The following is a 24,963-nucleotide window of genomic DNA, read 5'->3' as shown; positions in this document are numbered from 1 at the left end:
CTATCTATCTATCTATCTATCTATCTATCTATCTATCTATCTATCTATCTATCTATCTATCTATCTATCTATCTATCTATCCATCTATCTATCTATCATCTATCAAATTACAAAGAGTGTGGTAACTCTGTTTTAATCCCACCATTTACGCCTAATAAATGCAACACTGTCTGTCAGATGTTACAATTCTACCACTCTACAAGAAAAATTTGTATACACACCACAGACAAAAAGGTGAAGTCTGCCACAAACACACGTTCGAGGTTCCTTTACCAAATTTGCAATAATTACGGGTTTTAACGTAAAATAATTATTAAGATTTTATGAAAAAACTAATCGTCAAAGTAGACTCAGTGAGTGTGATTAGAAGTTTAACTGAAAAAGTTACAATATGAGTAAAAAGCAAACAAAATTGTAGACGTTCCTTGGGATAAAACTTTTTTTTTAACTACAAGCAGACAAAAAAAGTATGTGTGTGTATGATGAAAGAAGATACAAGGAGAAGAATAAATAGATAATAGTGATGAACAACAACTGATTATATGGCATACAAAGCAAATGCTAAGTAAAGTGTTTTAAAGAAAATCAAAGTGACATTTTTATAAAATTGTTTGGAAAACAAAATTTTAATTTATTTACAAATTTTTCTTCGTATATATTTTACTACAATTAAATGCACGTAAAGAGAGAGCAAGAATGATTGTTTTGTGAGTTTTTTAACAATAGCTATCTCTTTCGCCGAAGAGAGAAACATAAGTAAAATGCAAAATTGAAACATTATTGTGAATGATTTGTTGTAGTGCAAATTACACCACCCATCCAATGATTGTGTGTGTTTGTTGTGATTTCTGATCTGACAATTAACTTTGACATTTTCACCACAGTTTTCTTTTAAATGGCTGCGTTGACGGCGGCTTAAAATCTTTACGTGTTAAGAAAAATTATTAAAATTATGGGAAAAAGTAAAAATAAAATTGTAAATAAAGGGAAAATCAACAAATAAACTAGTTTGTTTTCCTGAAAATTAAGTGTAAACAAACAAATTGTTAAATAAGCAATAAATTGTATTAAATGAAAATATTCCAATCATCATCACCATCTTTGTTGTAATATGTATGAAGAAAAATTTCTATTTTTCGTTTTATCTTCGTCTAGTATTTGTGTGTGATTTGGCGAGTGAGTGTGTGCGTATGTGAATTTGATTAAAAATTTAAAAAAAAAAGAAAAAGTGTTGTATCGTATGTGAATGTTGGTTGTTTCACCTCGCCGTGTTTTAATTACCTTAGTGCGTCGACGTCTGATTTTGTTTTTTTCTCCCAACCAACATTCATTTGAATATAAAAAAAAAAACAAAATTTTTGCGGTATACTAAAAAATTTATAACGACAGAAAAGTTGAGAATAAAATTGAAACAACTTTTTTTTAAAACTCAAGAAGTGATAGTTAAGAAGAAAGCTTTTGTAAAAGAAAAATTACTAATTATATAATTAATAATAATTAAGCCAATGTGTGTGCGTGTGAAAGTGTATAATTTGAAACATCCAAATGTGTCAACAAGTTTTTAAACCTTTTCTACTTCCATTTACTGTTTTCAATAACAAGGAGTTAGTTAGAACTCTGGCCAGTAGTTGTGCTTGCCAATCACAACAAAAACAACAATAATAGTTCTGGGATTTACTTTTCATAGATAGTTGCTGCTCCTCCTCACCATAATAACAACAATAAAAAACTGCCAATGAGTCGACGACAGTCATTGGATCGACCAGGTATGTAAAAAACAATTACATTTCATAAATTGCATATTTCTTTTAATAATTTGACCAGGTATTTTTCTTTTGTCATTGAATTTTGTTAATTTTTACCTCCTTTTTTCATTTGCCTTTGCAGTTTATTTTTTACCTTTTTCTACGTGTTTTGTTATTTTGTACTTATTTCACCATTTGCAGCTGCTTTGTTTATTCTTTGTTTTTGTCTCAGTTTCTTTTCTTGTCTGGTGTATTTTGTTGTTTTCCTATTTTGTTTTGCCTTCGGTTGTAACTCACCACTTGTTTTGAGAGAGTAATGTCATGTGTGTTGAATTTGTGGGAAATGTAAACAAATGTTTTATAAACAAGACAAGTTTAATGGAATGTAAATAAAAAAATGTTGAAAATTATTTAAGTAATTTATGAGAAAGTTTGTCACATATTTAATGAATTTTGAAGTCAATTTTTTTTAACATATATTATTAAGAAATTTTAAAAAATTAAAAAAAAAAAAACTAAAAATCAATAGGTACAAAAGATATCTAATATCTATCAAATAGAACTTTATCAACAAACTGATTTCCAACTCTGTGCATTTGTAATCATCTTGAAAAAGATTGTATTCTTTAACAAGTTAAGGTTTTGGAAATAAGGATAAAATAGGCATGAGGTCAGCAACTATTTTATTTTAATTGTAATATCTATACACCAATTATTTTTTTTTACTTGACAATCTCATAACTAGAAAACAAAAATACTATATCTACATAAACAATGACTTATCTTTATGAGTCAATAAATGTTGACAAACTTTTTATCAAAATGCTAATTAGCATTTGTTAAATAAACAATTTACATAGAAGACCATGACCTACAAATGCATATGTTTGTTTATAAAACAAAATTTCGCGCAATTTCAACAAGATTTGAGGACAAATAAAAATTTAATAGTATTTTTCAAATATATATTTTTAAGAAATATAGTGTGTTATTTCTTCTTTAAGTAAAAGTTCTGTTTTATTTCAGTTCTAATTAAGTTCTTGTTCAGTTTTAGTTCAATTTTCTTAAGTTCTAGTTCAGTTCTAGTTCAGTTATAGTTAAGTTCTAGTTCAGCTTAGTTCAGTTCTAGTTCAGTTCCATTTGAGTTCTAGTTCAGTTCTAGTTTAGTTCTAGTTCAGTTCTAGTTCAGTTCTAGCTCAGTTCTAGTTCAGTTCTAGTTCAGATCTAGTTCAGATCTAGTTCAGTTCTAGTTCAGTTCTAGTTCAGTTCTAGTTCAGTTCTAGTTCTAGTTCAGTTCTAGTTCTAGTTCTAGTTCAGTTCTAGTTCTAGTTCTAGTTCAGTTCTGGTTCAGTTCTAGTTCAGTTCTAGTTCAGTTCTAGTTCAGTTCTAGTTCAGTTCTAGTTCAGTTCTAGTTCAGTTCTAGTTCTGTTCTAGTTCAGTTCTAGTTCAGTTCTAATTCAGTTCTAGTTCAGTTTTAGTTCAGTTCTAGGCATTCGAGAACGATCATATAACATTTATGAGCTGTTTGATTAGCTCAAAATTAATATAGATGGTTTAAATAAGAAATGGATCAAATAAAATCATTTTTAAGTGAAAATAAAATGATACATAAAATTATGCCTTTTAGAATCAATATGCAGCAAAAAGATTAGAATAACCGTAAAAATATATGATTAACTTCCTATTATATATATAGAAATTTTTTTATCTATACAATTTGTCCAACCGATATCAATAGATTTAGTAGAAGCTTTAATAGATTATTAAATTCAATTAAAATAATATAAATATTTAAAGTATAAAAAAACAAATAATAGAAAAATATATTTCATCACTCGCATGTCATGTTTTGTGGTCTGTAAAGAAAATAGTAAAAAAATAACGCTGTTGCTGTTGTATTTGTTTTTTGATTTTGTTTTAATATATTTTTTAAAAGTTTTATTTTCGTTGTTGTTGTTTTGGTTTTTAATGTGGAGTGGTGTGTAAAAAAAATAACAAAATACTTTCTCTTTTTTGTTTTTTGCTTAGAGCGGGAATAAAACAAAAACGAAGAATAGAAATTAACAAAAAATTAAAATGTATTGCAAAATGTTGATTTTGATTTTTGTGTTTATAGTTTATGGCGGGTTTTTTTGTTATTTTTCGTTTTAATAAAATTGTCTTTTTTTTTGTTGTTTGCTAATTTATTAAAAATTCCTAATAAACATTAGCAAAGGGAAAAAGTTATACAACTTTGATGGCTGAGTTGGCAGAGTGGTTGTCTGCAGTTTATAGTGGAAAAGTTATTTTGTATTTTAAATAAAAAAACTAGTTGTGTACTATTTTTTTAAATAAACTTTTCTTCGTTGTCTTAGTTTACTATTTCATCATTATTTGATGTAATATTTTTTGTTTAAATTAATTTGTTTCTTTTTATTATTTTCTGAAAAAAAAAAATGTCAACACACAATGGTAAACCATTTTCAACTTTATAGTTTTATTAATTACGCTTAGTAATTAGTAATTTTTATTATTTATTTATTTTTAATTAAATAGTTGCAATTGTCTGTTAGACACGTTGATATTCATATTTTTATTTATATTTTAAAATAATAGCTTAAGGGTTCAATTTATTTTGAAAATTATCAATTTAAAATTAAATATTAATAATGGAGGTAGTACGCATATATATATAAGAGGGTCAATTGTAAATTTATTATAATTTAAAAAGAGGTTGAAGTCTCTTTAATATAAAACTATATTAAAATATTTTTAAGAATTTTTTTGCAAAAAATGAAATCAACTCCAAAAGAAATGGAAATGTTTTAAGAAAAAGGACAAGTCAAGCCTTATCTGACTAAAACTATTAACTATAATCGTATGTATTAATTTACATGACTAGAAGCCCACGTTGGGCATTTATTGCAAATTACCGCATGAAAATATTCAGTTGCATTTGATACAGATTCTCTATAAAAATCGGGACAGATTTGACTAGAATCCTTTTACATCCATTAAAAGGATAACATTACCAGAGAGCCATAGATATGATCATAAGGTAATGACTTCAAACCTTGTCTTGACATTTAAATTCTGGTCTTCACAAATAATTTTTATAACAAATTATCAATTCTTCTACTTTGTTAATAAAGTTTTCTTTATACATACATATTTTAACGATAACATTTAACCTTCTGTTTTTCTTTTGTTGGGGATTTTTTTATAGCTATTTTTATTTCAATTCATATTTTATTTTAAAAAATGCCATTAATATGCATTTAAGTTGTGTTATTGCTTAACTCATTTCACTCTCTCCCCTTTCTAATATTATTCTAATAAAAATTTATATTAGTCATATATTTCTTACAATATACTTAAATTATAAAATAATCTTAGGTCTTTTACAATTACATCATTAATTTTATCAGATTTAATTTGTTTAACAAAAAATCTAAAACTTTCTTTAAAATTTTCGCACATAAACACAATTTTCTTTATTATACCCCCATTCAGCTTTATAAACTAAACTCCTGCCGCTAGACATTTCTTGTTAAATAATAATTAAATTAAAAAATGTTCTTGCAATTTAAAGATTCTCTTTGCTAGAAAACCCCCAAGGAAAACTTGTAAAACTTAAAAGGAATCAAGGTCATCCTTAAGGTTTTTTTCTTCTTTATATTCTTAGCACAGTTTCTTATTCCAATAAAAAATAGACAAATTGGTTTAATTCTTATTTGTCTGCTTTTCTTTTTGCTTTTTTTATTTTTAACTTAAAATATCCCTTTAAAAGTTAAAGTAATGATGATTTTTAAGAATTAAGCTAGGTGAGATTTACATTTTTGTCTAGACGTATTAGAGAACTTGGATGGAATGTCAAAGTAATTTTTGTTTGATATATTTTAATGAAAAAATCAAATTGATACACAAATTGAACAAAAATAACTCTAGAGGGAGTACATGTTGCTAGCATAGCAAACCAAAGGAAATATGGTTCCTATATTTCCGAATTGCCTAATGTTGGTCGTTTCCATTCTATTATAAGCGTTTCGAGCTATAAAATATCTTATAATAGTTAAGCATAATAGAAACCTAACCAGCTTTCCATCACTGGTTAGAACCAACCTCAGGAGAAAATACCCTATTTTTCATCATCTAAGTACCCAACGCAGTGCATTCTTGGAACGTATATGTCGCCCAACAACACCACAAAGATGGCTTCTGTCGATTTGAAAACAACACATGGGGGTCGTAATTAGTTGTTCGAATTCATAGTTCCATATTTAATTAACAGACAAGATCTACTGTGACAAGTTAAGAATGTTTAAGGGTAAACTCCGACATTCTCAACTAAGAAGAGACGTTGCGTATTACAATTCCAAAACGTCTGATCCATCACTTCATTCTTCATTTTAACATCTAAACAGATATAACTCAAATGCAAGTATCCGATGGTACATCTCACTCCAACATATACCCAGTCTTTGCAATATCAGCCAAATTCCAACATTTTATTAATCCACAGCCTTGCCAAGTACGGCTCCTAGAAACTAGGGGGCGGTTATAGAATCTTCAAATCATTCTAAGGAAAGACCTAAATTTGACATCACCAGTTTATAGACTTGGCAGACTAGATGTACTTGTAGCAGCTTTTTATCCCAGAATTGAAATACATCAAGTTGTGGACCATTCATCAAGGAGCAATTGAGTGTTACTAAGTCTTCCTATTATTTTTTTTTTTTTAATTTTACGCCATGAGTTGTCATTTCAATTGATTGCATTAAATCTAGCGTTGCATTGAACTGCATTAGAGCGAATTCAACGATAACTTAATACTTTTTCAGTTAGTACTCGGACACTCTATCAAAAATCTTTTACAACAATGAGGGATGAATTGATACCCTAGAGGAGAAAATATCATAAGACTACGCTAGGTGCGCCCACTAAAATCTAAGGTGTGTCTTCAAAAAGAACTGGAATTAATAAGTCTGCATTTTTAATCTATATTTTGAAAAAGTACTTACAACAAACGCTTACAAGTAATTAGAAAAATAAGTTTTTGTAAATTGTTTAAAAAACGTGTATATAGCTTCACAGGCAAAAGGATTAATGAATTTTATAGTATTTATATAACTCCTTATTAGTAAGATATTATTAGGCTACTTTTTTTGCAATCCAAACAATATGTATATATAGCAGTCATTAAAATGTTTGTTTTTAAGTAACTACAATGTGTCCTCCTGATGGTTAGTGGTTAGTGTTCTTGCCTGGTGCACCGAAGGTGGTGTGTTTGATTTCCATCTGAGACAATGGTTAAGAAGCGCACAACAGGCCCGATAGAGGCCTAGGTGTATTTCTTCAGATTTGATGTATATAGATTCTCCTTTCAAACTAACTAACTAACTAACTAACTTAATAACTTACTAACTAACTAACTATATATCTAACTAACCAACTAACATACTAACTAACCAACTAACTAACCAACTAACTAACTAACTAACTTATTTACTAACTACAATTGAAAATCATTACGTATTTATCTTTATGATGACTTCCAATTGTAACCACTTACCTATTATCATACTCTTTAATGACTACTACACTTTGTTTTGATTACAAAGAAGTACTTAAATAACGTTATATAAATAATGTGTTATATAAATACTACCAAAATCATTAGTCAGCTTTTGCTTGAAGATATAACACCTGTTTTTTCACATGATTTACAATAACTAATTTTTTAAGTAGTTGCCACCAATGAAAGTTTCTTTTACTGTAAATTTATCAAAAAACTTTTAATTTTGTAATAAATATATTTTGTTTTAATTTTAAATATTTTGTTAATAAACTAAAAATGTATGTATATTCAAAAGTTAAGACAAAAAGCGGATGTAATAAAGACAATTACTTCCTTTAGAAATATTACAAAAAACACACAACGTATTATAAGGCCAAAGAAACAAAATCTCTTAATTGCACAAGTTTTGTCTTGGAAAAACCATTAATTACTATTAATGATATTCTTTCAAAAGCAATATTCAAACAGTTTACATTAAAATTATTAGTCATAAGATATAGAGACAATTGTAAATATATAATAGATTTACAAAACAAATATTCATAGAATAAAATGTCAAGCTCTTTTAGTCATTTGTAAGTTTTTAATTAGTTAAAGCCAATAAAATTAAAAAAAAAATATTTCACTGCTACTAATAGCAAGAGCACAAAATAAAATAAACAAAATAAACTGATTTTCATAAAAATTAAAGCCAATAAAATTAAAAAAAATATTTCACTGCTACTAATAGGAAGAGCACAAAATAAAATAAACAAAATAAACTGATTTTCATAAAAATTCTTATCAGTAAAACTTATAAAGAAAAAAAATTTAAAGCAGTATTTGTTTATTTAAAAACTACACTTGTTAGAGTTGCAATTATTGTTATTTCAAGCAATTTATTTTAAATAAATACTAGAGAGAAATAAAATATTGATAATAGATTTTTACACTAATAAAAATGGTTTATTAAAAAATTTATAGAGATATTATTAAAACTAAATGTTGAATCATGCTCATATACAGAATTGGAAAAAACCAGGAATAAAAATATGTATTTGTCGCATTATTGAATAATTTTAAAAATAAATTTTAAATAGTTTTTAAACTTTTACAGCCTTATTCATAACAATTTATCAAAAGTTTATTGAACTAATTTTGTTATTAATAAGATTCCTAATTTTTGAAGAAATCTTTTTCAAATTACCTTTCCAAAAAAGTTTTGTCTAATCCTATAAAAACAAAACTTAACTGTTTTATTCTTTTATAATTTGTATCTTGAAAAGTTTTTATTTTTATTTTTCGTTATTTTAATAAACTGTGAGAGTTGTTATTTTTATAGTTTTTGTATTCGTGCACCCTTAGAAAAATATCTCAAATGTTTACCTTTGCTCTTTAGGTTGGCGTTGTTGTAGGAATTATTTTTGGGGTTTTTTTGTTGTTGATGTTGTCTTTTATATTTGAGGGTTAATCGTCGTTATGCATTTCTCAGTTATTTTTAAGTCGGCAAAAGATATGTATCTATCTTAAAAATAACAACAACCACAACAACAACAACAAACATTTATAATAGAAAGCTGCTGTTTTAAGTTTGAGGTACAGAAAAAGTACAAATATTCTAAAAACGTGCGCCATCTAAAAGACGTGCCATCGTGGTCGTCGTCGTTGTCGTTTTTGTCCTCATCGTGTGGGCTCCATTGAGAGTTATTGTAAACTTTTCTTCTCTCTCCATTGTATTTATTCAAAAAAAAAAACAAAATCTTGTAAAAAACTCTGAGAATCTATAAAAAAGAACAAGAGAATAATGATTATATACTCATATAAAATATACTGCTTCTAACTTCAACTTGTCGTCCTGATTATGCTCATAATAGATGTCATCGTAGTCTTCAATCGTTTATGTTTTTGTTCCGTTTTGTCGTCCTTTTTTTCTTCCAAAAATATCCTACAATCATTATTATCTTGGCTAAAGTGTTTTTGTTTTATAGTTATGTATATAAACATGAACTGTATTAAATTCTTGACATAACGAAGAATGTTTATATTAAAACGCATATGCGTTATAAACATGTATAAGAATATAGGTTGCCAGATTGGAGGTTCTCCATGCTATAGAATGTTCCAGATGTCGATAATGTTTTTTTTTTTTTTTAACAAAAATATTAAAAAGTGAAACTAAGGCTATGTATTCGCGGTTTTTAGATCTATCTATGTCTTGCAATATTGTGAGAAATTATTTTAATGCCAATGTTGTAAGATCTGAATGCGACCTTTATTTCCAACAAATCCACAACAATGAATGCTATTTACGGCAACAGAGTACCTGATTCGATAGCCTTTGGCAAAGTGTGCCTTACCATCTGTCGTAATGACTTCTGTAGCTCTACTCCGCCTAACAGTATTCCACTAACTAAGAGCAGCTTATTACGAGCTGGGTTTACAAAAAAATCGACAACATCTCCAGTTCTGTTCTAGTTCTGTTCTAGTTCTGTTCTAGTTCTGTTCTAGTTCTGTTCTAGTTCTGTTCTAGTTCTGTTCTAGTACTGTTCTAGTTCTGTTCTAGTTCTGTTCTAGTTCTGTTCTAGTTCTGTTCTAGTTCTGTTCTAGTTCTGTTCTAGTTCTGTTCTAGTTCTGTTCTAGTTCTGTTCTAGTTCTGTTCTAGTTCTGTTCTAGTTCTGTTCTAGTTCTGTTCTAGTTCTGTTCTAGTTCTGTTCTAGTTCTGTTCTAGTTCTGTTCTAGTTCTGTTCTAGTTCTGTTCTAGTTCTGTTCTAGTTCTGTTCTAGTTCTGTTCTAGTTCTGTTCTAGTTCTGTTCTAGTTCTGTTCTAGTTCTGTTCTAGTTCTGTTCTAGTTCTGTTCTAGTTCTGTTCTAGTTCTGTTCTAGTTCTGTTCTAGTTCTGTTCTAGTTCTGTTCTAGTTCTGTTCTAGTTCTGTTCTAGTTCTGTTCTAGTTCTGTTCTAGTTCTGTTCTAGTTCTGTTCTAGTTCTGTTCTAGTTCTGTTCTAGTTCTGTTCTAGTTCTGTTCTAGTTCTGTTCTAGTTCTGTTCTAGTTCTGTTCTAGTTCTGTTCTAGTTCTGTTCTAGTTCTGTTCTAGTTTTCGTTCTGTTCTAGTTCTGTTCTAGTTCTGTTCTAGTTCTGTTCTAGTTCTGTTCTAGTTCTGTTCTAGTTCTGTTCTAGTTCTGTTCTAGTTCTGTTCTAGTTCTGTTCTAGTTCTGTTCTAGTTCTGTTCTAGTTCTGTTCTAGTTCTGTTCTAGTTCTGTTCTAGTTCTGTTCTAGCTCTGTTCTAGTTCTGTTCTAGTTCTGTTCTAGTTCTGTTCTAGTTCTGTTCTAGTTCTGTTCTAGTTCTGTTCTAGTTCTGTTCTAGTTCTGTTCTAGTTCTATTCTAGTTCTGTTCTAGTTCTGTTCTAGTTCTGTTCTAGTTCTGTTTTAGTTCTGTTCTAGTTTTGTTCTAGTTCTGTTCTAGTTTTGTTCTAGTTCTGTTCTAGTTCTGTTCTAGTTCTGTTCTAGTTCTGTTCTAGTTCTGTTCTAGTTCTGTTCTAGTTCTGTTCTAATACTGTTCTAGTTCTTTTGTAGTTCTGTTCTAGTTCTGTTCTAGTTGTTTTTTTCTAGTTCTGTTCTAGTTCTGTTCCATTTCTGTTCTAATTAATTACACTTTTAGCGATATAAAAAGTTCTTAAAAAATTTGACTGCTAAACTTAGCGAACTTCCTTATGGTCAATAACAATAACATTTCAAAAAATATCGACAGAAGAAAGACTTTCTATAAAAGTACGACAACAAAAGTAAAATTATATGATATCGCAATAAGCATTTTACTCTATATAACAACTCTATAAATCGACCTCTGGCAACTCTATAAATCTACCTTAATTATTGTTGCTCTTAAAATCATTGCGCCACATTTTATCGTCGTATATGTATATTTTCTATTTTCTTATTATTGCTGTTGTTGTTCCAAAAAATAAACACATTCCACCGCCCATACAAATGTCTCAGGATATTCTTGTTTCTGTTGCTATTGCTATTACTATTATGTATTTCGGTGTCCTATCAGTTTTTTTTTCTACATATTAGATACACACAAAAATTTTATTTGAAATTTTGATAAGAAAAATTATCAAATATTTTATTAAGGCCAAAAATAAAATAAAAAGTCTAAATTAAGGAAAAAATAAAATAGATTTTCTTGTTTTATTACAAGTGAGTTTTACTTTTAGAACAATTTTTCTAAATAGTCTTTTATGCTGAGCAGTCATATTTGCCTAATTTCCGATTAATCTTATAATACTATTCAGTTTCTTCTCCTTTCATTATTATTGTTGTTGTTGTTCTAGGAGTCATTGTTTTTGTTATTTTTTCTAGTATTCCAAGTTGTATGTACTCATTCATTTAATCGATTTGTAGCTCTATTTTTAAGGGTTATTTTTGTTGTTGTTACTCGCTCTATTGTAGATTTTATTTTTATCCTAACTCCTCTTTTTTTTGTTGACTTGTATTTGATTTCAATTTATATTTCCTACAAACCCACCTATAGATGATTTTTATTTCTTCCTTGTATTTTAGACCAGATGCAATTTTTGGTTTTGCAACCAGTTTTTACTTCACATTTAGCTTTGACGTTGTGTTGTTGTTATTATTGCTGTTGTTCGTTTCCTTGGGTTGTATAGTTTCCCTCCTTTTAATGCATAACAAACAATATTTACTCTCAGGAGAGTGTTATTATTTTTTCCCATTTATTTTTTAATTCAACCCTTTTTTATTTATTTTTAATACATACACATGTACTATTTTCTTTGTATTTTTTTATCACTCTCTTTTTTATATATTTTTCATTACATTAATAGTATAAAAAAAAAAATATTTCAAAAATCTGTGCAAATGTTTGTTTTTCTATTCATAGTCGTTGTGTTATTGTTTTATACTCTTTCTTCGTTTGGTTTTGTTTGTTAATTTCATCCTGTAGTAATTAATTTTCGTCTGTTTGATTCTTCAGTGTGTGAGTGTCTTTGATGTGTGTGCTGGGAGTGAGAGAGCAAGTGAATGACATGATGATTTATGGGAAATTTGACAACAAGGCCTGGAAGAAAGGATATAAAAATGTTTTTTTTAAGGTTTTGTTCTGAACTAATTAATGTAATAATATCGATAACAATGTTTCGATTTACAAATATTTCTGTTAGAGCTATTAAAAGTATTAGGACATCGTCTACATAGCAAACAGGTCTAAGTCCTTTTACGTTTAGGGTGCTTAGAAGTCTATTATATGTGGTAACCCATAGTAAAGGTGGCGAAATGCCAAACTGTGAAATACTGTGCCAACTGGGAAATACTTTTTTTCTTATAGTTATATCGTACATCTCGCAGCTTATCCATTTGTTCCCTATCTTGTAGTTGATCCGGTTATTGAGCACTCGGTCAACATAAAACTAGTCTAGGGATTGATAATACTATTAGTGCTCATGATATTAAAAGCGATTTGTATTCTGTTAGTACCTAAAGTTTGCTATCGAAGGATTCACAACTTCGTTTTAAGCAGTTTACACCGATTGCCTCTATTCATAAGCATGCTGTTTGTATTTAAGGTCTTTGTCTCGTATACAGCTTTTAGCCATATCATCGAAAATACATTCTAAGGTTTTAAGACCGATAAGTCCGGTCGATAGGACTTAGGAGTTGCATAGCTAGAATTTCCAGGTTTGGGTATCCAAATTACCTTTGCGTTTTGCCATTAAACTGGGGATATGTCAATTTCAAGCATGCAGAGAATATCTTTGACAGATGAAGGAAAACCTGTTCCGCCTACATATGCAAAAGTGACGTAAAAATGCTATGATTAACCCTTGAACCATGTCAGATGTAATAACTATTTTCGTATTGGCCCCCAATATCGTCTCCTCCACATTGTCTCCTCCACATCCTTCAACCTCCTGCCAGTCTCGCTTATGGATTCTAATTGGACATTAGTTTGGATATGAATTTTTATCTTCGATAAGTCACTTACTTTATAATAGAAAGGACCCCACAACAGGCCCTATAGTGGCTAAAGTGTATTTCTTGTAATCGACATATTATTTAAAAAAACCCAACCAGTTATCGATATCGTATGCATGCTCTTTACAAATACCTCAATGTTATTTTACAATTGGCGATTACAAGATTTTCGTTAGAAATTTGTCTGTTATCGATTATACAGAAGGTTTTCCTATTTCTACAAATAATCTTTCTGTTATCGATAACAAATACATTTGCTTTAGAACATCTTCCTATTATCGATATTAGAAGATATTTCCATTATTATTTCTTTAACTTCAGAATGGTAAAGAGAAAACTAAATACAAGTCAAGAGAAAATTAAAAAAAAACTTGGATATTATCGATATTTATTTATAAATATGTATGCTTATTTTATCTTAAATCATGTTTGTAGGTAGTTTTCTTGTTATCGATAACAACGACACAAGCATTAAAAATCCTTTTTTATTATCGATATTATATTTATTTTATCAACATGCTTATTTTACTTAAAACCATGTTAATATATAGTATTCTTGTTATCGATAATAGATAGTATTTTTGTTATCGATAATAGATAGTATTCTTGTTATCGATAACAGAAATTCTTCGTGTTATCGATTATTACAAATTTATACCGTTAACAGACTATGTTTTTGAGAGAACTTTTTTTCAAAAATGCATATCTGTTATCGATAATAGAAACAAATAAACTTTTTCATACATTTTTGTTATCGATAAAATGGTGATTTTTTATAAAATATCTAGATATCGATGACAGTTTTCAAGTTTTCTTATACTTTTTTTTTTAAATAACATTGTAATTGTATTGATTTTTATTTACAGTTATAAAAAATTTAATTAAATTAATTAACTTTAATTTAAAACTAACAATTCTCTTAATTGTTTAAGTGCATTTATTTATCTTTTTTTTTTAATTTATTAATATTTTATTGCTCTTGAAATAATTTCTAAACTATTAAATTACAATTAAGGTAATTTCCATAACGACTTTAAACAAACAAATATACAACTAAAACGTATGCAAACCACTCATTTAAACAATTCAATTATTGCGGCAGACAACAATAATATGTACTACTACACAGCCTGTTATAGTAAATTTTGAACTTTGCGCAAAAATATTGAAATAAAAAAAACAAACAAAACTAAAACGTAACAGAACCAACCCACAAAAAAATAAAATCGTAAACAAAAAAAATCACAACAAACAGAACTCATGAACACATTGTTGTCTCTCGTATTAATATTTATACAAAAATTTACCATACACACAGATACAAAACACATACTGACATAGGGCAACAATAGCAGCATATGCAAACATACAAATACATTTAGAAAAGTTTTATATGTACTTGCAAAAATAATAATCACACAACTACAATACCAGACGACGAGCCCCCTGTGGTTTATTTTTCATCTTTTTTGTTGTAGTTGTTGATTTTTTGAAAATAAAAATATATACGCAAAAAAAAAAGAAGAATTAAATGACCGGCCTATAGCAATTCCGGCATTACAATCGAATTATAATTAAAAACAAAAACAATATGTATGAACAAATTTTGAAAAAAAAAAAAAAATGTGCAAACTTTTTTTCTGCCGACTTAACAAACCCAGTCAGTCAAGTCACACTTTTTTACTACATGTATGTATCATGTTCGCAAACTCACAAAAAACATTTTTGGGGCAGAGTTGGAAATTTTCATTAACGACAAACACTTAAATGTTACACGATTTTATATTCAAGTAACCCATGAGACTAACAACCATAACATTTCTTTTTGCCAGTCAGCAATTGTTAGGTAATGTTTACAGGACATTTGTATTCAAAATTTTTGTTAAGCTTTTCACTTGAATTCCATTGAAAATGAAAACGAATAAATAAAGTTTTCATTGTCATATCTGTGATATATTGGAAACGAACAGTAGCGATTAAGTTAAAAAGTTGAATTTTTGGGATTCATGATTTTGCTACAAAAATGGATCTTTAAAGTTCACACTAAGCAATTATTTGCCCAAGAATGAAAGAACTGATGTTCAATCGATTTCACTTTAGTTACAACTTCTGCATTAAATGGTGATACAATTTTCTGGCTGATTAGTACTATTCGATACCCAAATTTGGAATAACTTAATCAAGCAGAAATTCTTCCTATATATTATGCTGATAACTGACAACAGCCATTGGGTTAGATGTAGCTTGTATTGCGGTTTTTAGTGTATTTGATGTAAACGATAAAAAGGGTATTCCAAGTCGGAGGACTACAACTAATCAACTATCAAACCTAGTTGTAGTCCGTATGATAGGGCGTAAGATTGTTTGTACAAACAGATTTAAAATATCTCACTGGCAAATATTTCAATTTCGGTGACAACCGATTAAGCAGTGGTCGCACTTACTGTTTCGTCAAAACAAAGATCCAGTTGATACTTTTTGTAACTTTGATCAGCTTGGAAACAAATCGGTTGAAGTGCTAACGAATGTCGAGAAAAGCTCATTTGATTACGCTAAGGGCTAAGCTGGAATGCCCTAATCCATTGGCAGCCTAAAGAATTAGAGCCAATTCAAATCTTCAGGTGCCAACTGTAAATGTATGATAATCGTGCGCATCGAATGACAAGAATGTCTAAATGCCTAACATGAACACCTGCCTTGATGGCCTTTTTCACGGTGGTATTTTTCATCCACTTTCGAAGTAGGTTCATAACCAATAATTGACCCGACAAGTTGACAGCAAGGTCTCAACAAAGACGCGTAGCATGAAACAATATGCAACCTGTGGGGAAGGCTTCTATCAGTTCCATTCTCATATCATAAGGAACGATTTACGGAATGACAAGCTAATAACAAGGGTCAACCTGAAAATTCCCCTACTACTCGAAGAGTAAGAGATATTCAACAGGAACAGCAAACCAGCATAGGTACCTCTGTCACATCACCCAGTGACATCTGTTGAGATGGCAACAGCACCGTAGGGAGAATCCAGATATATATGAAATGAATATATCTCTCCTCCCGAATGTGGGCTTTAACCACAGCCACTACATCTATCCCAAAGGAACCTCAACCAATTGACCATCCAGGACAAGTCCTGCGGGCAACTGACCAACTGTAGTGTCAGCTTATATAATATTTTGTTTATAATATATATAATATTTTGGCAATGGCAATCATTTCAAGGAAAGGTCGAGGATGCATCACTAGCTTATAGACCCTGTATTGGTATTGGGACATTTCAATAACAACAAGATGGAGATAGAAAACTAAACCTGTACCAAAGAAGAGTGTTACTTTGCACATCATAGATCGGTGTATGAATGACAAGATATCGTCACATCCTTACAACTATACTTTACTGAACTAGACTTCTCCAATTCACCAGCAAACCCAAAGGAGCTGGATGTTAACGGCAGCGTTTGGAAATGGACCATGCTGCTGAATCAGATTGAGAAAGTAAAATTGAGATGGAGAAATTTAAAATAAATCGCTAGAATAGGCTATGTGTGTTGACAGAAACATCAAATATTCAGACATTTCCTAGTAATTATCTGTCAGAAAATTATGGACTAAATGTGTACTAAATAAGAATTCAGGTCCATCGCCGCAAAATTGCCGTCAAACTTAGACACACACATAAGACGAGAAATCTTCTCAAATAAGCAAGTGGACACACAGGATTACGAGTACATCTATCAAAAACTGCACGTGCTGAATCAGATGAATGTGAAGCATGTGGGGAGAATCTGACTCTGAAACACTTTGTCAGATCCAAGCTTCATGAAAATGTTATACTGGAAATAACATTCCTGATTAACATTGATTGGAAGATTCTTCGGAATTACGGCCAGAAAACTAAGTTTCTTAACATTAAACAATTTTTTAATTATTACTTTTTTTTTAAAGAAAAAGAGCGCACAACAGTCCCGATAGTGGCCTAGGTGTATTTCTTCTGATTTGATGTATTACACATTCTCCTATCAATCTAACTTAGACACATGTATTCATAAATAATATAAATGAAAACATTATTTTTATTATTATTACATAAATTGAATTCCGAATACTTAAAATCTTTCATTCTATTTTTAAAAATAATATACATACTCTAATACTGTCTGAAGGAGATTCCCTGTTTTGTTGTTGCTTTTTCATATTTTTCTCAACAACCTTTATTATTATTAAATTTTTTACATGTTTTTCTTTTTATTTGTTTGCTAAAAAGATAATATTATAAAATTTTCATAAGGTTATGTTGAAGTTGTTGGCACTCTCCCAGCAGTGTTGCAAGGACACTATATATCCAATTTATCTTCAAAATGTGTTAATAATTGCAAAACGCAGACAATCTAGAAAATCGGTTGCCACTTTAGTGCTTCTAAATAATTCCGCAGAAGTAGTTATTTGATCCACCAGAAGTAATAAGTATTTTGTAAAGTCGTGTTAAAGTCTACAGATGTTTAATTGACTTTCTAACCTAATTGATAAAATTTATAGTTTACTACAACCATTCCGAACTGCTGGGTTTTTATAATTCCTCTTGGTTTTTTTCCTTTATAATATTTGTAACTGATTTACTGTTGGTATGTTTTTTGTATTGCATTTGGAGTGTAGACTATTTAGTATATTATTACCATATTTACCGCCTATGGAGTCAAGTACAATTTACTCTATATTATGTTGAAAGTAAGCAAGTAAAATCTTATTATGCTTGAGTGCAGAGTAAACATATTGTGATTTTTAATTCACTCTATTAAATTTTTCGCAATTTTTACCGTCATATTTTCTGGTATCGTTTTTTATTATCTCTTGTTCTTTGATAAACTTGACATTAAGTTTAACTGAACTTAATTACAGTTTATAATGTACTCTAGATTTTATGCAATTCAATAAGAAAAGGGGAAATTTTTGAAATAAATTAATAATAAGAAAATTACGATTACGAATTAAAACTTAATTAGAATTTAATACGAATTTGATTTCATCGAATTTATATGATAAAGTTCGGTAATTAACTAAAACAAAAATTTCCAAAATCTCTTTTTGCATTGTAACATTTTTTAAAAATATTTCTACCTTTCTATTTTGAATTGCAAATTTTTGATTTTTTTAATATTTATTAAAGATTTTCTTCTAATATGCTTTTGTCTATAAAATACATATAAAATTTATGCCATCTGTTTTTAATTCTCAATTGTTTTTTGTTTTCAATATAAAAAAACAACTGTTCTCACAAGAGCCCCAAAAGAAAAAAAAGGAATAATAAAGAATTGTTTGCATTTTTTTTGTATTTGTTGCATGTATACTTCATTATATATTATGTAGAGATATGTATATTTTGATTGTAAAAAATAGCATGGTGCCAAAATCCTTTAGAATTTTTTACATTTATTCCCAGCAAAAAAGAACTTCCAAAGAAGCGAAAAAGAAATAGAATTTACTCCATGGATGTTCTGAAAAAGACCTGAAGAAGTTATGATTTAAACGCAGGCTTGTCATAAGAGGGATGTCCTTTTTATTTAATTCCAAATTCATTACATCTGAAGTCATTCTCAGGAAGTAATTTGTATTTTTTTTTTTTGAAGCTATTACCAAGTGAGATTGTAGTATTCAAGAATAGAATACTCAATATTAATATACATAAATAAATTACACACATTTATCAATTAACTCCAAAATAAAATTGGTATAATTCCAAAAATTTCAATACAAAAAATAAACATCACTTCAATAAAAGGTAAAAAATCGCTTATACTGCTTTTAAAGGGGTGATAAAAGTTATTCTTTTGGAAGTACTTCGTTTCATTTTTGCTGGGTACATATGTATATATTAGGTTCGTATGTTATAGACAAGATAAGGCCTAAACGAGAGAAACTAAACCGCTGAAATTCTTGGAAAATATGCTTCATTCATAAACACTGTTTGATATTGCAGATGGTCAATAACGGTCCACGTATTCGCATAGCCCCTATAGAATTGGCCCTCTGCTTATAAAAGCTTAAAACATGTATTATTGCAAATGGACAATAACTGTCCTCGTATTCGCATAGCCTCCATACAATTGGTACTCTGCTTAAAAAAGTTTAAAACATTGAAATCTGTTACTGTTTAAGATATATTCTGCTAATTGTGATGAAAGTGATGAGTATGGCGGATGTAGTTGTTCCTAGCCTTCATAAAAATTGCCCATCAGAAATGTCTTTAATGATCATTTATGAAATAAAAAAATACCATCTTATAAATACAATTAAACAGAATTCGATATAAACGTAACAGAAACGTTTTAGAAAATGTTATGAGGATCGGTCCATAATTGACTCTACCTCTCATATAAAGAAAATAAGGTATATTCAAGAACAGAAACAGAACATAAATTTTTCAATCTAATTTCATGAGGATCGGTCTAATGTTTATAATTGTCTTAAAAATCGTGTTTTATATCAACCAATATCTCTCTTTAAAATTTTATAACAAATTATCTACGTTTATAATCTTACTTTACCTTTACGACATATGATTTGATGGTGGATATATAAGATAAAACACCTTGTTAATTTTAGATATATTTTGTAGAGACTCCGGTGGAACAGCCTTTTTAAGAATTTAATGTAGAAATACCTCTTCATCGGTACAAATTAATGTAATGAACACGAAAAAATGTTAAAAACTATATATTTTTTGTTTCAAATTGTCAGCCGTGACCTGACGGTAAGGGCTGGTCGCCAGTATTTTTTGCAAGAAACGCGGCCGCCGATCAAAATCGGTTGCGCGGCCGTCGCCAAACCTTTTGCATCGTCTTCTATCTCTGCACAGGACAGTGTTTTTTCATGTCCTGAGAACAAAAGATTGTTTTAAATTTTAAACGAAAATAGCATAAGTCTTAGTCATAAATATTAAGCAAAGTTAAAAATCAAAATTTGTTTTAGTAACCATTAATAAACTTTTATGAACTAAATACTTTATCAAAGTTTAAACTATCATCCTTATCCACAAACAACATTTTTATTTTATAAAAGGTTTATAAAACAAAATTTTCATACAAAATTTTGTTATACCCTACACCACTATAGTGGGAAGGGTATTAGGCGTTCATGCTGATGTTTGTAACGCATTAAAATACCCACCTTAAAGTATACCGATCTACTCAGAATCATTTTCTGAGTCGATTTAAAGAAGTCCGACCAACCGTATGTCCATGTAAACGTTGCTATCAATGCACAGGTCGCAATTTTCAAGATAATTTGATAAAATTTGGAATACACGTTTGTTTTGACCCAAGGACAAAGTCTATTGAAAATTGTATAATCGGTCCATTATTTCACCTAGCCCCCTTACAACTGAACCCCCCGAAAAGGGCTTTTGAGCTCATAATTATGTAAAATATAAATGTATCTCGATGAAAGTTCGCAAAACTAAGTTTTATACAAGCCTTGATGACCTTGCCAAATTTCGAAATGATCGGACTTCATTTCACCCTAACCTCCATACAAAACCCCCTTCAGAAAGTGACTTGAATATCCAATATCTTGAATATCGGGCCAAGCCCGACTATATTTTCATACTTGTTTGTGATTAAGAGAGTAAGAGCCTTATTCAAAACAATTTAGCACAGGTTTATATGGCAATTTCTCATATAAAATTTGTTCAATATACCTTTGATTAGTTGTTATGAATAAGGCAATATATGTTTAAAAATAAATATTTAATAAATTTTTTAAATAACTACTAAATGTACTTTTGTCGTCAACTTTTGAATTCTGTTGTCAATGACAGCAAAAATAATTGCTTACTTCTAGGAATTATGTAAGATATTCTTTTTCCTTTTGTAATTTGGCAAAATATTTCTAAATAGAAAATGTGTGTATGTATGTAAATTAATTGTTGTGTTTTTCTTTGTCTTTCCAGGTAAAATGTTCATTATAAATTGACATAGAATTCTATATTTAGAAGATAAATTATGTAAGTAAATTAAATATTGTTTAAATCAAAAACTTTAAACGACAATTGCTTGAGGAAAACAATTCCTCTAAAAACATTTTAAACACTTTAAAAAATATATAAATCTAATTATAGTTCACGATCATGAAGTTGAAAACAGTTAATTTTTGAAAAGTGACCCATATTTTAAGCGCTCAAAATAAACAAATAAAAATAAGAATATAAAATTTTTATTACTTTTTATTAAAAGCCGCAATAGCCACCCACACAACGATTTCATTATAAAATGAAAATAACTTAAACATATTTCTACACCTTAACCCATTAACATTGCATGCCAGTGCTAATGTACTTGAATCGTATTATTATTATTATTTTTTTTTTGAGAATTTGTTCTAAATAAACTTGAAACAAAATGCGTGTAATAAAATACACGTTAAACGGAGTGAAACTCATAAAATTAAAACACCCTTGGGAATTTCCCAAAGTCTGAGCTTTACCACCAATAGCACCAAAACAACTGAACGCTGACAGTAACCACCACAACTGTGGAAGTTGGAAAATGAAAAAGAGGTGTTTGTATGAATGAGCTATAAAATTACCTAAATTGTTGCACTAAATATTGTGTGTTTAAAAATTAAATGAAGGAATAAAAACGAATTCCCTAAAATAACAAAAACATGAAACAATTAAAGTGTCTACTCCTTTGCCCCGGTTCAACCGATAAAAAACACTTGCCTTAAAGAGAATGTATGGCAAGGAAACTTAAAACCTTTTGACGTGACAAGTTTTATTAAAATTTTGTGAATCGTAAATATTATAATTTGTGTTTTGTTCATATCAAAAAATTCAAAAACCTGGAAAATGTTTTTTTATGCAGGTTGCATGTTTTGTTGTTTTTTTTTTTTTCAAGAGAAATATTTTTTAATGTTTTTAACAAGCAAAAAAAAATATATGCGTGTTACATAATTTAACAATTAAAAACATTTAAGCCACTATATCAACAAAAACAAAGGCTTTTTTGGAGGATAATGTGCCGGTATTATTATGTTGTTAAATAAAAAACAGAGTCAATTGACGACACAGTGTAAAAATTATTTACTGGGTGTAAAAAGGTGTTAAAAATAATAAAAAAACGTTAATTTAGGGGGATGCCCCAAAAAGTTATCAACTTACTTTGTTTTATTTACTATAGAAATAAGGATCAACATGTTTTCCTTATACATTCGGGAGATCAGTTTAAATGTTTCATAATTCAAGAGATTAATCTCTTGCCGTATTTGATTTAAGCATCCACATCCAAAGGCGATTCTATTATTTCTTATTTCTCTTTTATCGTTAGTCATCGATAACGAAGAGAAAGTATAAAAATACCTCTGAGTCACCATTTTGGAATTGAAAGGTATACTGGTGTGTTTAAAGTCAAATTTTTATCTTTAAAAGTATATAGTTGTAATATGTAATAGTATTGGACATGAAAGTTACGCTTCTAAGGTTTTTTCAATCACAAATTATGCTCTACATTGAGGAGTGATACAAACATCCTTTTGAGTCCAACTTTTAGAATTGGGAGCCTAGATAAATGAAAGATAGAGAGAGAGAGAGAAAGTGAGCACTTTGCAACAATATACTTCTCAGATTATGCTCTATACCAAAAGGTGATGTTACTGTGTTATTCTTCAACTATTTTTTTTCGGAAATACTCCTCTCTAGGAACTAGGAAATAGGTTGTGAGAAGGAGGATAGAGGGAGTAGTGTTTATGAACTTTTGATATAAATCTTCTTATATCGAAAGTGGCAGCGAATATCTCTGCAGAAAGTTTATTCCATATAAGAACAGTGCGGCTGAAGAATGAATTTTCCCTGTAATGTGTTGTGCGGTCCACTGGCCAATCTACCACAAATGTGTGTGTTCTTGAAGAAAGACGTGTGTTACGCAAAAATATACGGGTATCGGGAACAAGTTCCGTAATATCAAAGGAACACATTCCATTGTAGTATCGATGGAACAGTGAAATACACCTGTCCATTTTAGTCCCGTTGTGGAATGTCTAGCAATCTTCAACAACAACAAACTTAAGCATTTCCATCAATGAATCAAGATATCGCCTTTTAACACAAAGGGACGGAGTAAACACCAAAAGATACCCAAAAAAAGAGAACTTTTTCAATGACACTAAGATAATAATACTGTATATCCATTACTTCCCACCGTCTTCCGGGTTTATAAGGTGATGATGATAAAATCTATCCTTGGTCTTCCCTTGGAATGATTTGACTTGGCTTAGAAACTGGGAACCACATAATCTGGTAATCTGGCTAGTAGCTGTGGTTTAAACCCAAATTCGCGGGGAGAGTAAGTGGCGGTTAAAGGACTGATGCATGATAATAGTCAATATTTCGGGATAAGTTCGATGCTGTTGCCGAGAACAACAGATACCCCGCAGTCGTGTGACTGTGGGACTAAGCGTTGGAAATGGGTTGGTGTTAATTGTATATGATAAAGAATGAATGTAGAGGTATGCGGGACTCATCCACCCGTATACCTAAATGAATGTGTCGTATGTTTTTCTCTATGAATGTGTCGAATAAATGAGATGTGTGCTGGGTTGAATGATGATGGATGAAATATATCATATACAAGAGATACCGATTAATTTTCCTTCCTTGTCCAGATGTGTTCAGAGTTTACTCTGTTCATATCAGACTTGCCACAGCGTGTCACTGTGAGTAAGAACGATGTCTACGGCTTATTGATGGATCGTGCTTCGGTCCACCGGTTACGTCTCTAGGTGCTGTTGCCGAATCAACAGAGCCATAGTAGTGTGGTTGTTTTACAACGTGACTACTTTGGCAAGAGATTAGATAGCTCGAGTACTCCAGCAAAGTACTTGCGCATGGTACCGGTCATAGCCAATGTGCAAAAATTGCCACCTGCGTCTTCATTGAAGACAAAGGGGCGATGGTAGACCGTTCTCAAGTCTACCCAGTGGTTGAAAAAGACCACCGTGGGATAAGGCCGTCAAGGTGCTCACTCTTCCTGTACTTCCATAACCATCCAACCTATTCACAGAACTTTATTCTTGAACATTTATAAAAATATTCAACCGATATATTCATAGATATATTTTGGTGGAATGCAGATCCACACATTTCTCACTCATGCATCCTGATCATGTGACATCAACTCATTCCCTAGACCTGTTGTATCTGGTTTAATTGAAAAGTTCGCCGGTATCATATCTCAAAATATTATTTTCACCGAAATTCAACCTCTTAACCAATTACAATCATGGCACTAAACCAGTGCCTGAACTTGGATACACTTTTTTGTATGCTTAGGTTTCTTCTTTCACTTTCCTATAATTATGTTAAAAATTTCTTCATATTTTGATAATTAATTAATCACCCAAAGAAAAAAATCACAAATATTACAAACAATTTAACAAGAATCTCGTTATTAAGACTGTAACTTGACCCACATTCCTTTTGTGTTAAGTCATGTTTCTTCACATTCACAATAACAATAAAAAAATAACAAGAAAATAAAATAAAATTAAAAGAAACTCACAAAAGAAAGTAAATTTTATTGAAATATGCAGCTTCCTTGTCTTATTTAACATTTACTTTTTAAGAGAATTTTTTAGGTACAAAAATTTCACTTTCTATTTTCTGTTATCGGATGCATACAAAAAATAAAATTAAATATTCAG

General features: G+C 29.7%; 1 protein-coding gene across 1 annotated transcript in view; it reads left to right on the top strand.

Moving 5' to 3' along the window:
* Positions 1-228: 228 nt before the first annotated feature.
* Positions 229-24,963, top strand: part of LOC111690675 (mucin-5AC-like) — a 129,317-nt gene continuing 104,582 nt past the window's right edge. Inside the window, exon 1 of the mRNA XM_023453205.2 lies at positions 229-1,766. Within this exon, the coding sequence (XP_023308973.2) occupies positions 1,736-1,766 (31 nt within the window). The 5' untranslated portion in view covers positions 229-1,735. The remainder of the gene's footprint in view (positions 1,767-24,963) is intronic.

The sequence above is a fragment of the Lucilia cuprina genome, chromosome 4 (genome assembly GCF_022045245.1).
Source record: "Lucilia cuprina isolate Lc7/37 chromosome 4, ASM2204524v1, whole genome shotgun sequence".
Taxonomy (NCBI): Eukaryota; Metazoa; Arthropoda; class Insecta; order Diptera; family Calliphoridae; genus Lucilia; species Lucilia cuprina.
Note: the sequence above shows the minus strand (reverse complement) of the source record. Positions and strands in the feature narration are given on the sequence as shown.